Source organism: Thunnus maccoyii, chromosome 20, assembly GCF_910596095.1.
Source record: "Thunnus maccoyii chromosome 20, fThuMac1.1, whole genome shotgun sequence".
Classification (NCBI taxonomy): domain Eukaryota; kingdom Metazoa; phylum Chordata; class Actinopteri; order Scombriformes; family Scombridae; genus Thunnus; species Thunnus maccoyii.
Window position 1 is genome coordinate 11,010,840 of NC_056552.1, and position 16,068 is coordinate 11,026,907.

The 16,068-nt window shown below is 39.4% G+C and overlaps 1 protein-coding gene and 1 long non-coding RNA gene across 4 annotated transcripts in view; one reads left to right on the forward strand and one right to left on the reverse strand.

The window, feature by feature from the left end:
• Positions 1-499: 499 nt before the first annotated feature.
• LOC121886365 lies at positions 500-10,277 on the reverse strand. Its single transcript, XR_006092719.1, has 3 exons — positions 10,149-10,277; positions 9,870-10,052; positions 500-798 (listed from the first exon to the last, which is right to left on the reverse strand). It is a non-coding gene; the product is annotated as an uncharacterized LOC121886365 (long non-coding RNA).
• cpxm2 (carboxypeptidase X (M14 family), member 2) overlaps positions 4,909-16,068 on the forward strand; it is a 39,574-nt gene continuing 28,414 nt past the window's right edge. Inside the window, exons 1-2 of one of the 3 annotated variants that reach the window (XM_042396275.1) lie at positions 4,909-5,535; positions 13,105-13,586. In XM_042396275.1, the coding sequence (XP_042252209.1) occupies positions 13,304-13,586 (283 nt within the window). In that variant the 5' untranslated portion in view covers positions 4,909-5,535; positions 13,105-13,303. Of the gene's footprint in view, positions 5,536-11,601; positions 11,786-13,104; positions 13,587-14,604; positions 14,680-16,068 lie in introns of those variants that run through there. The other 2 variants (XM_042396276.1, XM_042396277.1) reach the window with 2 other exon arrangements.

Here is a 16,068-nt window from a genome sequence, read left to right on the forward strand (position 1 = left end):
CATTGTAGAAATAGAAATGGTGCCTGGCAAGGCTTGTGATTACTGATTGCCCTGCTTATTTCTTTACACAGTCGACTTAGCTAAGCTAAGACGCTATTGTCAAACAGCTTGTGGTTATTTTTATGTTTTTTTACAATAAGCATTTTCCCTGTTCTTGTAAAGATTGTTGCCCATTTTTTAAAACATTTGTTTTTTGGAAAGATATACCTCCAAAGTCAAAGGAAGCCAAAATGTTTAGAAATGTCTTAAACCACAACTTTTTCATGCACATTTGCATCCCACTTATTTGTCCCAATTACTCTGTTTAGCTTTGGCAAGTCTCCATATGGCTGAATTTATCGATTCAGCTATTTCTATCAGACCAAATCCTTAACAGTGGAGGATGTGATAAACCAGATGTTTCTTCTGTCTGTTCTCTGTCCTCTTGTGCCCCTGCTGCTGTGTCATTTGTCACAAACCGGGCCGCACAGCCATGACAAAAGAGATGCACACAACCAAGTCAATTAACAAACAATTTATTGAAAGAGGAATAGCATAAGAGGAGAACCTAAATTAACAGTGGCATGTGTAATCAGTAAGATCAGCAGTATAGGTGAGTGCATGATTGAGGAGGTGTGTAGGTGCAACATTGTATAGTGCAGAAACACAAGCCAAATGCCAACCAAAAATCAAAGAGTGTCTCAGGGAGGAAAGCACACAGCAAATGAGGTCCAAGAGGGTTTTTGAAGGAGCACTGGCATACAGGGCCCCAGTTGTTGCCAGTGTTGCTGATGACACTGCCACACCCACTTCCAGTACCTGCAGAGACAGCAGCCACACAAATCAAGTAACAGGAAGACAGGGCGGAGAGGGTCGTCACACATTGTTACAACAAGGTTCAATGCATCCAGGGTCATTGCTCTGCATTAACTCTCACCTCAGACTCCAGCCAAGCATCTCACAACAAGGACTGTACAGAATTCTAATGTGGCTACATCTATGCCCGGAGCTACCATCTCCTTGCAGCAGCTAAAGTGCAAGATGTCCTTCAGGGTGCCTGTAGAACTGCTAAAGATTTATTATAAAATTCTTGATGAAATGCTGAAGAAATCCTTGGTGTTATGGAGATTTAAAATCTTTTCACAGAATAATTTTCAATGTGTTAACAAAATCTTGGGTAATTATTAACCTTTGACTTCTCTGAGACAATACAAGAGAAATAAGTGTGTACAGCAAAAATAGCAATAAAGGACACGCAACATTTACGGATGTGTAACAGCTGACTGTTGCATCAAACATTTGATTGTGTTTATATGCACATTCATGCTTCCATCAGGAGGCTCTTGCCATTCAAATTGAAAACTGTCATTGTTATTAGAATTGAACATCTGGCTTGTTTCAGTCACATATAGCTGGAACCTGTCTCATGCACGGTGAATGTGGACAAAGAATTAGAAACACAGGTGTTCAGGAAAGGAGCATTTTCAGAGGGGAAACTGAGGGCGGTTGTGCTGAATTGCAACGGGATCTAGGCCACCATGTAGTAAAACACATTGTTACAGAGGCGCTTGAGTGTGATAAATAAAGACCTTTCTCTTCACCCATTAGTCTCCAAAGAGAAGGCATTCTCAGCAACTTCTCCAAACCACAAACAATAATAAATTGTCCGAAACTGTAGGACTATGACAAATGTAATAGTTTCTGCAGGTATCAAAATAATTGGACAGAGTAGAAAACCATAGAAGTAGGTTGCAGTCAGTGTAAAATACAGATGTCCAAAGTAATTTTTGTCTCAATTGACCTGAATAGAGAACTTACTTTGGCAAGTTATTGTTCACGGACCAGTACAACTTTTTGCTTTTTGACTTTAAGTCAGTAGTATAGACTTAAAACCTGCATTTACATTTTTTGGCCAGTAGGGGGAAGTGGAAAACACAGCAACTTGTTTGCAAACTGTGGCATATTTACACTTTCAGCAGATACAGAGCAACAATAGCATTAATTTGTACTCATGTTTCTGGCCACCTGATGAATGTAAGTCCAATACTCACCCCCCTATTAGCCTTGTTTTGCTCTCCAAAAGGGAAATGTCACTGCTAAATGCTCCATTATGTTCACTAGCTAGTTGCTAAATTTGTCTGCCTGCCATTTGGTGCGTACACTGAGTTTTCAAAGCCTTTTCACTGAAAGCAGTTGCTTCCTGCATCTGGAAAGAACGCTGATGAGAGCCAAAACAATCAGGCCACATTAAAAGCTCCTCAGAGCTGCAGCATCAGGTGATAATTCCCTGCTGGTTCATTTACGAGTGACCCCTTTCACATACTGTAGTCCTTTGATCCATGGTAATATAAAAATATTGATTACAGCAGCTGCTTTAAATATGTATAATATTTGGGAATGAGAATAAATTATTTCGAATTCCAGTCCAATAAGAGCAGCTGGCTTCAATCTTCTTACACTATTATGAATCAGAGAATGAAATTCTCTTATACCAAAATTACCATTTTGCACAAGCCAGAGCGTATAAATAGTAGCCACAGGCTGGTGGGCTCTTCGAATATCCATGCATTCATAAGTCTGCACTTCATCTACAGCTCAAACGTCTTCCCTCTCAATATCATAATTCATCACTGGCTGTTATTTGGGGGTTTTTCACTCTTCAGTAGAATGGCTCCAGAGCTGTAATTTACCAAAATATCAGGTTTGACTCTGCTATAATTCTGTTTATGTGGTCATAAAAAAAACAGAAGACAGAAAAAGCTTGTCAATGTGCCATACTAATCAGGATAAGGTATTCAAAAATGTCTGTAAAAACAACATCTAATGAAACTGGACCAATTGAACCTGCTTCAAATCAAACGAAAGGCTCAGTTTAATATCTGGTCTAGGACCTTCATTTGCAAAATATATGAAATCTGGTTGAGCATTAGTCACCATCAAAGAATACCATCATCTGTTATCTGGTGAGATCCTGTTTTCTCAATCAACTAACATCACTGGATCCATTGACCATAATCAAACCAATAAAAAAGGCTTACTGTGTTATTTGAGGCACTATTGATAATGTTGAAATGGTCATGTAACACTCGTGTTTCAGTTCACGTCAGTATGAAGGCTACAGTGTTGCATCTTTCACTTGATTGATAATACAGGTTGAGTTCCAAGAAAGATACGAGACAAACACACACTGACACTGACTTCAGGACTCAAAGCTTACTGCTTTGCATGTGCAGGTCTACCTAATTGACCACCGCCACATTTCACACGGTTTCCATGGACACGAGAAATATTGCCAAGACTCCACACCAGCCTTTTACCTCCTCCTCTGTTCACAGAGTGAACAGAAATGTTCACAGCTACAATTGATTTTGATTAATTTTTTTTTTTTAATTCTTTGTTAAATATTGATGCTTTTCTCAAATCTATAATATCACAAACATAAAAGCTTTACTATAAGAACTCTTTATATAGCTTTATATAATCAAATTGAATTTAAACAGAAAAGTGCAGTTTCTGTCCTGTATTTATTCCTTGTTATTCAAATTTTCATAGCGCCAAAATTAAATTTAAACACTGACACCACCAATGTCATCCTTATGGGGAAATTCAGCATGTTTGCCTTTCAGCGTGCGGTGAACAGACAATTAATTCTCTTGCCTGTCCGAATATCAATAACGCCAAGAGTTGAGACCCATCCATAATGAAATGGACATGCTATAAAGTAGTAAATTCCAAGGTTGTAATATGCCATGTTTTGTATCCATAAATGTGTCACATTACATTTTGTTGGATGTGTAAATAAATAAATATGCCAAAGTAGGTTTGTCTCTGTCACCCAGGAACAAACCTTGTTTGTCCTCAATGAACTCTTAACATCAGAATTCATTACAAACATTGGATACGCGCCAGTTTGACTCACTCAAGGTTGCATTTGATGGATGATCACAAAGTGTGTTTGCATGCATATGATTTTGTCTGTGTGTACAGAATGTGCAAGATTACCAGGAACCATTAATCAGATTTTCCTCTTATTGTAAAAAGCAAAGAACTCCACATTTTTGAGCACGATTTGGTTCATTACTGGCTCTAATTTATGTTATGTCTCAAAGGCAGAGTTGAGTCACTGTGTGATATTGCATTTGCTTTATTCATCCCTCACTTTTTGTCCCAATTATCACTAACTACACTTAGGTTGACAGGGAAAACTTGGCCTTTCCATGTCCTGCTGAACAGTACAAAACCATTATACATGATTCTTTCCACCCTCAGATTGTCTATCTTCAGTCAGTCCCCCTTTTTCATCAATTACAAGGTGCCAAAGCAGCAGCAGGGAGGTATTTGCCACTGAGCCTCTAACCTGTCACTCTGGGCATTGACGTCCAATTAATGAGAATTCAGCCAGGGATTTTCTCCTCTATAAGAGATTATGGTGAAAGGCGGAAGCCATCACTCTCCTACCTTGGGTGTTCTTCACTGAGAAAGACAGCTATTGTCACAACATCCCTGCCTCAAGCTGCTCTGCTCCACAGCCTGATAAGCAACTGTTTGATCCCCCTGCCTCAGACTATAGCAGGTATTTTATTGCAGGCATTCCAGCTTTTTTCAGACTGACTTCCACAGAGCATGTTTGGAAAATAATTTCATGCTTTAATAAATGTTGGTCATGTCTAAGTAACTTCTGATCCACACCGTGTGGAGTTGTAGCCTACATATCATTCTGTTTCCAGTGGAAGATAAATAGAGTGAATAGGGTCCACAAATAGGGTTTCTCTTTGCCACAGGCAGTCTTTTTTAATAGATTAGGTTTTGTAGGGACCCCTTTGCCTATCAAAAAAGGCCACAACTGTTGCTGATTGATTTGCTTTGACGCGTGCAAAAATGACGAAATGTCCACTGTTTCCAATACAAAGGCGATTTATTACTTACAGTCCGTAGGCTTTCCAAAACAAACAGAGTACATCCATTTTCTCTGTAATAAATCTATGTCCCAAGCATAGACAAAAGAAAATGTAATATTCATTTACAACCATTACCGCATGGTGAAAAACTGTTTGCTTCTCCCAAGTCAGCAACACCTGTGTCAAATAAGCCCTTGATTATATTAACCTCTGCCTAATTGACAGCAGCAATACTCCCCCAAGTGGTGGGAAGTTTACCAAACAAAACATTAACATAAAATGTCTATTACACACTGGCCCCTAATTTGTTACTGGCAGAAGACAAAACATTTCTTAATAAGTTTTACAGCCATTACATTAGAAACAAAAATTCACTGATTGAAACAGTCAATTTTATAAGAACTCCCTGTAATCCATAAACTGTGCTTCCTTGGCTCAGAAATATGGATATGAGTTTTCACCATTATTCTTTACTAGTCAGTTGCTTCACAAAGAAGACAAATCTTTGTCACTGGTCTTTCAATTATGCTGGTCTTGGTCTGAAGATGAACAGAATGTACTAGTCCTTTCCTATCAGGAAATGTCTGTAGTATCCTTCCAAGTATCCAGGATCCACGAGGTTCCTTTGAATCGACGACAACAACAACAATAGCTCCAGGTAAAAAACTTACTTTTTCTTTGTTCCGCCTTTGTCTTTCTTGTAGCAATGGTAGGTATCCTTGTGTCCATCTCTTCCAAAAGAGATCAGCTAAATGCTGAGTCTGTCTCCATCTCCTTTTTATATACAGATCCCTTTTTTTTCCAGGAGTCCAGGTGGAAAAACTGATTTTCTTTTATCAAAAGAATGTGATTTGACGTTAATGGCCCAAGTTCATTAGGATCTTCAGACAACTGTGTAATAGGAAGATCATTTAGTATGGCCTCCACACCACATAACAGTGTGAAAGCCTTCATCATCCAAACATTGCTGACGAAGAATAGTGTTTAGAATCTTCCTGACCATACGTATGATACGTTCCCAAACACCACCATGATGGAATCCAGCAGGAGGGTTGAAACTCCATTCTGTTCAAAAGATTGGGGGTATTGGATCATCCCAAAAACACTTCAACTGACACAGGTCTTGCAAAATCATCTTAGCTGGGATTGTGAAAGGGGTTAAGAAACCCAAAGGATCATAGATGGAACTGATCATAGATAATATTCCATACCTTGTGTGTGGTTGATCTCAGATGTTAAATTTGAACTTGACAGTGTCCGTCTAAACACACCATTGTAGTTCAAGATCCCATTCAACTGGCAATTTGTTTCTGTCCAGATCGAACTCCTTGAAGTTCTTGGATCTACATTCTTCTGTAATTACCAATAGCACGTTGTGACTGTTGCTGATTGACTTTGTAAGATTGAAACATCCTAACTTGCAGATAGCTGTGAGGTTGTTGACCATGAGAGTAGCATCTTATTTAGAAGGCAAACTTTTCAAAAGATCATCCACATAAATATTTCTTTTGAGTGTGTTCTTGTTCTTGTGTCAATCACTTCTGCTGGAAAATTGTTTTGATTATCATCAGCAGTTTCTTAGAGCATAACATGCACAACTAGGAGAAGATACTGCTCCAAATAAATGGACAGTCTGCTCCAGGTTCCCTTCTGGCCACCACAAAAACCTCAAAAAGTCCAAATGTTCTTCTGGAAGTTTGACTTGGTGGAACATTGATTGTTAGCCATGACTGCTACAGGTTCCTGCCTGAACCGTGTCAAAACTCTTAACAAAGAGTGTGTCAGGTTTGGACCTTGCAGAGGCTGACTGTTCAAGGAGACTCTGTTAAATTCTGCCCCACAGTCAAAAACAACACACAGGCTTCTTTTCCATAGATGGTATACTCCATGGTGAGGGAGATACCAAATTTTCCCATCAGAGCGTTCTAACATATGGTGTGGCACCTTTTCAGCACCTTTGTCAATGACATTAGTGAGGAAGTTTGAATATTCTTTGTGAAAACTTTCATCCTTCAGAAGTCAGCTTCATCTTGTAATGGACACCTTTAAGTGACTTCAATGAATTTCCTTTCCTCTATTGATATCTCTTTGTCATTAGAGAATTTCTCGCTGAAATCATGATTGTACTGACTTATCAACAGTTCTTCCAATTTGTCACCATTCTGATTAACAGTAACAGCAAGGTATACATCCTCACACTGCTTTGCACTGTTTCCATGTAGAAGTCCATTAATCACTCAGTCCAGTAGTTCATACTGCATAGGGTCCCTCTCCTCGACTGTTGATCACTCCCCATGGTTCCATTAACTTTGAGGTGTTTGTGCCAATCGGCAAATCAAGATCAGTGTTAATATGGGGAATATGTACATCTTTCAGGTAAGACCGCTTAGACAACTCTTCTTCAGTGATAATATTGTTTGTCGACACTGGCATTTCCTTCTGTGTGAACATATTAGGAAGCTCAAAAAACTGCTTGCCAGCAAGTTCAGAGATTTCCAAGCCTTTGACAATGCAACTTGGAACAGTAGTATTGTGACCCATTGTACACAGATGAATTTTGGTTCTTTTTCCTTTGATGTTCAGTCTTTTCATTAGACTTTCAGAACAGAAAGTGTTTGAACTTCCTGGATCTAGAAAGCATAAGTTTGAATGACTTTGTTTCCCTTTGTACACTGAACATTGACAGGTAAGATCGAAAGGATGCCGTTACTGCCCCCGGCCCCTGTATGACCACAAGTAGAGACAGCCGTGCCACTCACCAACATTTCCTTTGGTTGATCTTAATCTTTGCTTCTTTCCTTTTTCTCAATGTGAAGAATGCTGGGATAAGTTTGGTTACAAACTTTGCAAGATATGAATTTATTGCAATCCTTGTGTCCTATGCACAGGCAACCAAAGCAAATCCTTTCTCTTTTAGAAAGTCCAACGTTTCCTGATGCATTCTCTTTTTCAATTGTGGACAGTGCTCCAATGTATGCCAAGTGTACAATACAAACAGGAAACAAATGTTTGAGATTGAGGTGTCATACTTTGCGTTTGAGTCTCAAAGCCTTTCTTGGTTGCACTCACAGCTGGTTCATTACACATTAAAACAGCAGTCGCAAAACTGTTTCTTTTGAACTGTGTCTTTTGCTGTAACTTTGTCTCGTTGCTTCCTTTATTTACACCAACTTCAGTGTTTTGGATGTCACCCAATATTGGACCAGAAACGATTTTGACTTGGTGTTTAATGACCTTGACAATTTCCCTAAAGCCAGATCTGCAACCTTGGGTTTCAGAGATTTCACATGCAGTCACTCTCCATTTCTCTCTGAGCTTGTAAGGAAGTTTCTGAATTATTGTTCTCATGTTTGCTGGCATATTGAGTTTGTCTAAATATTGCAATTCCTCCATAGTATTGTAACACTCCTGTAAAAACAATGCATAGACCTGTAGCCTCTTAACATCTTCTGCTTTAACAGAAGGCCATCCAGTGATTTTGTCCACATAGGCAGCTGTGACCTTTAATTCATTTCCAAAATGTTTTCGGAGAAAGTCTTTGGCCACAACATAACCTCTTTCTGGAGCCATGTGTTGGCAACTGCACACTAGATCTCTATCCTACCTCCCAGTAAATTGCTCCAGGTAATACAAACAATCTCTTCTGTTGTTTGTTTTTAGCTTCCACACAATGTTCAAAACCTTTGATGAATGTTCTAAATTGCAGAGGATCTCCATCAAAAACTGGGATTTCTTTGTGTGGTAGAAATTGAGAGTCCTGTTTCTGTACAAGGAGTGCTGTTCCTTCATTTTGTCTTTGTAATAGACTGTAGTGATCTCCAGGTACTTGAGGATTGCCTTTAGAATGTGTTGCTTGCTGACTACCAGGATTAAAATCTAATGTAATTTTGTTTGACCAGATGTTTGCCACTTAAAGCTTGTCTGATTAGCTGCATTTTTATTTTCATATTTGTCCAATTTGATTGTTTTCTCCACTATCGACTGGGTTGGCAGACAATGAATATTTCTGCTGAGATGAGTCCCTGTGCTGTGGGTTGTACTCTTCAGCATGAGGATTGAGTACTGTTCCTTTTTTGAAATAGGATTCCACTCCATCCAAATGTGCATCTGAAACACTGCCATGATATGAGGCATTTAACACTGCTGATTTAGCTGTAGATGCTGCTATTTCAGAATCAATTTCAAGTCCTCCTTTTTCCTTATTTGCTCTGCTTGCTTCTCCAAAGCCTACTTTTCCTGTAGTGCAGCAGTGCATGCCATGAGTGCAGCCTTTTCTGCCTTTGCTTGAAGCCATGCAGATGATGTTGTAGACTTGCTGCTCTTTGAGACATTACTTTTTCGACCAGAGCATTTGCTGGAAGTCTTGGATTCAACATTTGAAATGCTGTCCTGAGGCTCCACATTAACCCTGTCATTATTAATATCGACACTGTCAGCATGAAGGAAACTTTCATTGTAAGACATCAGCGATAAAGTCATTGACACTGAGCATTTTACTTTATACCACATTTCATGTTTTTCCATCTCCTCTAAGGTAATAAGCCCATCAAAGTTTCATGTTTTTCTTTTGCTTCACCACAGAGAACATTAAATTTACAAATGTACCTTTCACCTCTTTTACGTAGCTTTTATCACCCATCAAATCAACAATCGTCTCTTTGAGATTGTATGTTGTTTTTTTTGTTTGTTTTTTTTAATTTCACCTTTCTTTTTGTAGGTTGAAATGTTTTCCTAAGTGCTTTTTCTGTCAATTTAACAGTCCACTTTTTTACAGAGAGGTCCATATCACCTGAACCAACCTGAGGTTCTGTCTCAGTTAAGAGTTCAGAATTGGGAAGGTGCTCTTCATCCATTGTCAATTATGCAAATTCGCACAGTCTTGTGAAAATTTGCTCAGTTTGTTTATACAGTCACAATCAATGCAGTGAGTATTATGTGTGCACACATTTACAACAATGGCCATTCCTTTGTTAGTGGTAGCACTAGACATACCTTGGTGTCGGCTGGCATACAGGTGTTCATTTTTACTCTGTTGATGACCCCCAGCTCCAACAGCTCCGGTACGAAACAGGCAAGGATGAGTACAGCCGCTCTACTGGAATGTAGTCAAACGACAGCAGAAATCCAATGTCTTCAGTGAAGCCAGTTTTTGAATTATTGTAGTGACCCCTTTGCCTATCAAAAAAAGGCCATAACAGTTGGTGATTTATTTGCTTTGATGCATGCAAAAATAACAAAATGTTTCCAATACAAAGGTGATTTATTACTCACAGTCTGTAGGTTTTCCAAATCAAACAAATTACATAGACTTTCTCTTTGTAAGTCTATTTCCCAATCGTAGACAAAAGAAAATGTAGCAATCATTTACAACCATTACTGCGCAGTCCAAAACAGTTTGCCTCTCCCAAATCAGCAACACCTGTGTCAAGTAACCCCTTGATTATATTAATCTCTGCCTGGGAGGTTTACCAAGCAAAATATTTTTAAAAAAATTGTTCTTACAGGTCATCATTCATTTTTGAAATTACACCACATCACCTTTTGTTCTCAGCATTTGTCAGTTGTTCAAATGCCTAGATTGACCTATGTTTACGTTAACCTCACAAGTGGTTATGAAAGTAATGACGCAAATGTGGAAGTAGCATAGCATTGTTACGTTATACCACTGCAAAGCCTTTAAGGGTCTGACATTGAAGCTAGAGACTGCAGTTTGCATCCTGTCAACTACTAACAGTCAACATGTTGGTTTCTTTCAACCATGACCAAGATCTTTCACAACCATATTGCCAGACAAAAACATACATTTTATACGCTTCTGCAAAAACCTGGATTATGTTCAATTATACATTTTTTAGGCTCAATGGCAATGTTTGTAAAATTATCATCCTCTGGCAACTATGGTACAGTTATGGTAGGGATAAGGTTAAGGTTAGGCAACTACAACAGTTAGTTAACCAAATATTGTGGTTAGAGTTGATAAAAAGGCAAATATTAATTGTATGTCTATCACAGGACACTCTAGTCTCCTACTTGAATGTCAAATCTACTACACTTCCATCCACCACCCCAACTTCTACATTGCAGGAAGTAGTGTGCCACCCACATTTGCCTCACTACATAAAGGCCACACTACTTCCTGCATTGCCACAGAACATTGGCATCTGGCATAAATCAAAAGTTATGCCAAACGTGGAATTCTCTAATATGGACATCATTTCCTATAGTAATGCTGGGCTGATCTTACCTTAACTAAGTAGCATTAGCTTCCTAAACTAAACCAAACCTCAACCATAGAGAGGGCAGATCAGAAGAGTATGAATCGTGTTTGTAACAGTCATTCAATATGGGAAGTTTTGGAACAGGTGGCCTATTTGGTGTTTAGGTATGACAGCTTTTTAAAACTGCCAGAAGGTATCGCAGATGTACTTCAGCTCATTGAGGCTTACTTCATAGACAGGAAGATGCTTTTATTCCGATGTTGTTTTAGAAATCCTTCATCATGTCTGAAGTAATTGCTCCTGTAGTGTAGACTTGTCTTCAGAGGCATCATAACTAAAGTGGTGTTTCATGTATTTGGAGACACTGACACTCTGAGAGTTGCAGTTGTCTTAATGTGTGCAGGAAAGGGAGGAACTTTGTGGTAAAAATATTACACTCCTCTTGACTGCCTTCCTCTCATCTCTCCTTCCGTTTCCTCCCTCCTCTTTCCTCCCAGACAGTCTAAGATAGGTGTAGTCTAGATGAGGAGTGGGCGAACCACAAATGCTTGCTTAGCTGGTGAAGGACTGTGCCAGCCGAGCATGGAGCCCTCCAGCCTCGAGCTGTCCACCCACTCCAGATCCTGCTCTTCAGTGATTAGCCTGCAGCCTCAGCCTCCTTTAGTCTCCGTTCAGAATCTCAAGTCTCAGGTGAAAAGACTGATTTTCATACAGCCTTTTTAGACTTTTCTATATGCAATGTCCATCCACATCAGTTATGTGTAATGAACCAGTTCATTTAAATTGGACAGCATCCAGGCAGGACACCGGGCTTGTTAAGAGATATTATCTTTGCCTTTGTTTGTCTTGCCTCAGGTTGATGAAATGTCAAAAGCTGTACTTATTAGTTGTGGGAATGTTCCATGGATTCCCTCTTCTTTTAATTCTTTTAAGCCCAAGGCTAGACATTTCTCTGCTTAGCAATAACTCCAAATGCTTCTTAAATGCCAGAGATAACACAGTTGGATCCTTGTGATGAATCTTTTCTATTTTGTGACTGTTTAACTCACAGATATATCTTTTTATGTTACAAAATATGATTTTAATCAGGAGTGTTGACTGCTGCTGGCAGTTGCTCTAGTCATGTTTGTGTGTGTGAGAAAGAGGAAAAAAAAAAAGAGCTTCATGAGGAACAGACAGCGCTGATGTGATGAGCAGTGACACACAGGGCATCGCTCCATCCCTTGTGTTGGAACATGCCTGGATGCTCCACGGAGAGTTTGTTCGGTTAAATTTCAGCTGCTTGTTAATGTGTGAATTACTGCAGAGTCCAAACAGGCCCCAGCTAAAACAGGAAAAGCTTCAGCAAATGAGGCAGCATGAAGAGGAGCAACAAGTTAATTATCTCTCCCAGTGAAGGGATATCATGCGGTCTTAACTGACATTCGAAACAATAACTGCACTTTTACTAAACTCTTACAGCTGCACACCCAGTGTGATTTACTGTTCAAATTGAAAAACATCAAATGACTGCCACTGTTTGTTTAGGAATACATAATTTATGCCAGTTTGGACTTTAAACACCTCCTTCCATGGATCAGGAAACTCGCCTGTGCTTCTCCTTTGGACACACAAAATTGTAAACTTGTTAAGAGCTGTTTAAGTCCCTGAGTTGATTCCCCCACAGGAAGGAGGAAACTTTCCTCTGGTTAGAGCAGCTCCTGCCCCAGAGTGGGAGGAGATGGAGATGAAAGCAGATCCTGAATGTGTCAATGTATGTTTCCCAGAGAGATTTTTTATCTCTATTTCACTTTTACCCACACCAATAAAATGACTGTGCAATGTGTCAGCAGCTTGGACTGGTTTAACTCGAAAAGAGAAAAACACAAAGCTTTCTTTTTGAGTCACCTGCCAGGATCTAAATGAGAGAGGAGCTCTTACTGTACTGTCTGCCTCCCTGCCTCTTCCCTCTACTCTCCCTCATCTCTTGCTCCTCTGTGTATCTCCCTCCCTCACTGCATTTTTCCCAGGCTGAGGCGTCCATGGACCCTCTGGCTCTGCTGCTTTCGTCAGTGACTTGGAGCGCTCTCAGAGAACTTTGTGAACTCTCCGTGTTGGAGTGGGGAAGGGAGAGCAATCGGAGCAGTTGATGGGACGCAGCCTGGCAGCAGCAGCAGGCTCCTCTGGAGACGGCATCGGGACTCTCAGCTGGAGATAATCCCCAGGGTCATGACAAGACAGCGCCTCAGCCTCTTCACACCCCTGGCTCTGCTGGGACTCCTCGTGGGGCTTGCAAACATCAGCCGTGGCTTTGCTGGTGAGGACGAGGATTACTACATGCAGGAGCTGCTGACAAGAGAGCAGTACAACCAGGTCCAAGTGCTGGAGAAGCCTGTGGCCTCAATACCTGACAGGCATGAACACCCCAGCCAAAACCATGCCAAGAAAGTACCCAAGGGAAAGGCAGACAGCAGCAGGCAGACGGATAAAACCACAGCTGATGCAAAATCAGGTAAAAGCAATGCCATCTTTCAGCATGCTGATTTGAGAATTGGTTGTTTTTAAAATTTCAAGGTCTCTTATTTAAAGTAAAAGTTTATTCTTGCCTTATAAATCTTCCACAAAACTGTATTTTCAGTTCCATAGGCAATCAATCAGAAATAATGTTTTTTTAAAAATGCTTATTATTAGTATTCTGACAGTTTGTGTGATTGCACCATCAATGCTAGAAAACTTAAGTTCTGCTGAATCTTTAGAAGTAACTTTCTTAGTCAGTGTTGCCACTAGATGACAGTGTATGGCTAATCATTTCAGCTTCCAAAAAGCACGTTTTGAGCAAACTTTGCAATAAAATAAAATATTACACTTTTTGCACATCTAGAAAAGCAAGGACATGCTTTGGAATTTAAGAGTAAAACAAAAGTTTCATTAAACACCTGGTTTTGTTACATTTTGCATCAGTTGATGTTTTTATGTAAAATTTGTGGCACAATATTAAGCTGAAATGATTCACCAGAGAAGAAAGCTACTGTTTAATGACTTTTTCTCAAAGTCAGCTAACGTGCCCCTAAGACTCATGCTGCTTGATGAAATAAAACGGAAAATTTGAGGCTTCAGACTGAACCTTGGTGTCCTCCGGGACTTCAGAGGAGCAGCTGAATTCAATTCACATGGTGATGGATGTGGAGAGAGAAAAAAAAACAACAACAATGACCTCCTCAGGTAGTCCTCTGCCTCACTCCCCCATACACATAGATCAGAGCCCTGTTTCTGTGTGGCTTCTGCTCAACACCAGGATTAACAGCCTCACGTACAGTAGAGGTCAGGAGTGCATTAGGAGCCAGAACATATGTGAAATCCACGTTTTCTCAAAAGCAGAGACACAGCAGTGCTGATCTGTTATAATTCATATATGAATGTACAGCTCAACACATGCAGTGGCAGGTTTGTAGGCATGTCTCAAATCCTGCCAGGTGATTGGAAGATAGTTACAGCATGAGGCTTTCTGTTGGTTGGTGGCAGATAATTTAGAGCAGCTGTGTCAACAGTGACCTCATGTTTCAGGCATCCAGGTTCACGTGTCTCAGCAGGGATACCTGGTGCAGGTGGGACTGGAGGAAGAATATGATAACAGTAAAACAGGCACAAGTCCCTGCTTTCCTTTTGATGAGAATGTTTTGTTGTTTTATCTCCATCACACTGTATCACATTGACCAGATAACCTGATGTTTTAGCAGGCCTGTTTCAGTTAAAATTATTTCCAGCATGTTAGTTTGTGATAAGACAAAAAGTGGGAACTCGTTATCAGAGATAGAAAGTAACTTACTGTACTTAAACTCAGTTTTGATGTGCTGATACTTTGCTTTATAGTTTCCATTTTGTAGATACTTTTCTTCAATTATTGTACTTTTACTCCAGTATATCTATCTACTTTGCAGATTATGATTTTACATTCAGCATAAGCTAAGATCAAGAAATATCAGTTTTGATGGGTAGATTTCTTGCACCTTTGGCCTTGTTTCAGATTGATAACAGAATGCATTTGACATTAGTTCAAGTTCAACAAAGGGTAGATATTTTCAATACTTTTGGGATACATTTTATTATTCCAAAACTCTCACCTGTCCATTGAAACCTAAACTTAATATTTCTGGATTTTTCAGGCTCATACCAATATCAATATTTGAGAGTTTAAATCTCATAAAAGTATAAAAACTGATGTTGATTTATTAGCATGAACACATAACATAAACAAAGAAACACATTAAGAATCCCTTGAATTTGTTTTTAGAGAATTATGACCAGATAAGAATGTTTTACAGCTGAAAAAGTACTTTATAGTAGACAAACTATGAAATGGAGACACTGTGCCTAAACTACCTCAAAATGTTCAACTTTTTTTGGCATATCTGTACATCAATTTCTTGGTACTTATTGGCTATATACACACCAATTCTGATATGTCTGCAATACACTAATATCAGTCGCCCCATATCTCAGCTATTGCAGCTGTACAAATCCATGATTTAAGAATCTGACATGGATTCTTATTCATGATACATGAGTGAATCTTACTGCCAAAAAAACTCAATTGAAATTACAGACCATTACAAGTAAACTGTCTGTATTGTTATTGCGGTGTTTAAACATTTTTCTTAACCAACTCTGTAAATCATCATATCTCTGTGCTTTTTAAATCTGTTACACTGAACCACATGCAGCTTGGAGCACTGTTGAGGATTTAACCTGTCCCTAGAATGAGACGTGGATAAGGGCTTTCAGATGTGAGAAGGATTGGTATCACGTGGGGGCCTATCCTGACATGACTGTCAAATAAAAAGTACTCGCTTCACTTCCATCTTCAGTTCCTGGAATGTGACTCCCTGCCCCCATCCTGCCCCTTGTGGGATATTTTCATGATTTATTTAAACCTTGAAGGCAGTTATTTCATAAATGTTATCACTCTATTAAAAAATCTTAAATGAGAGTGCAAG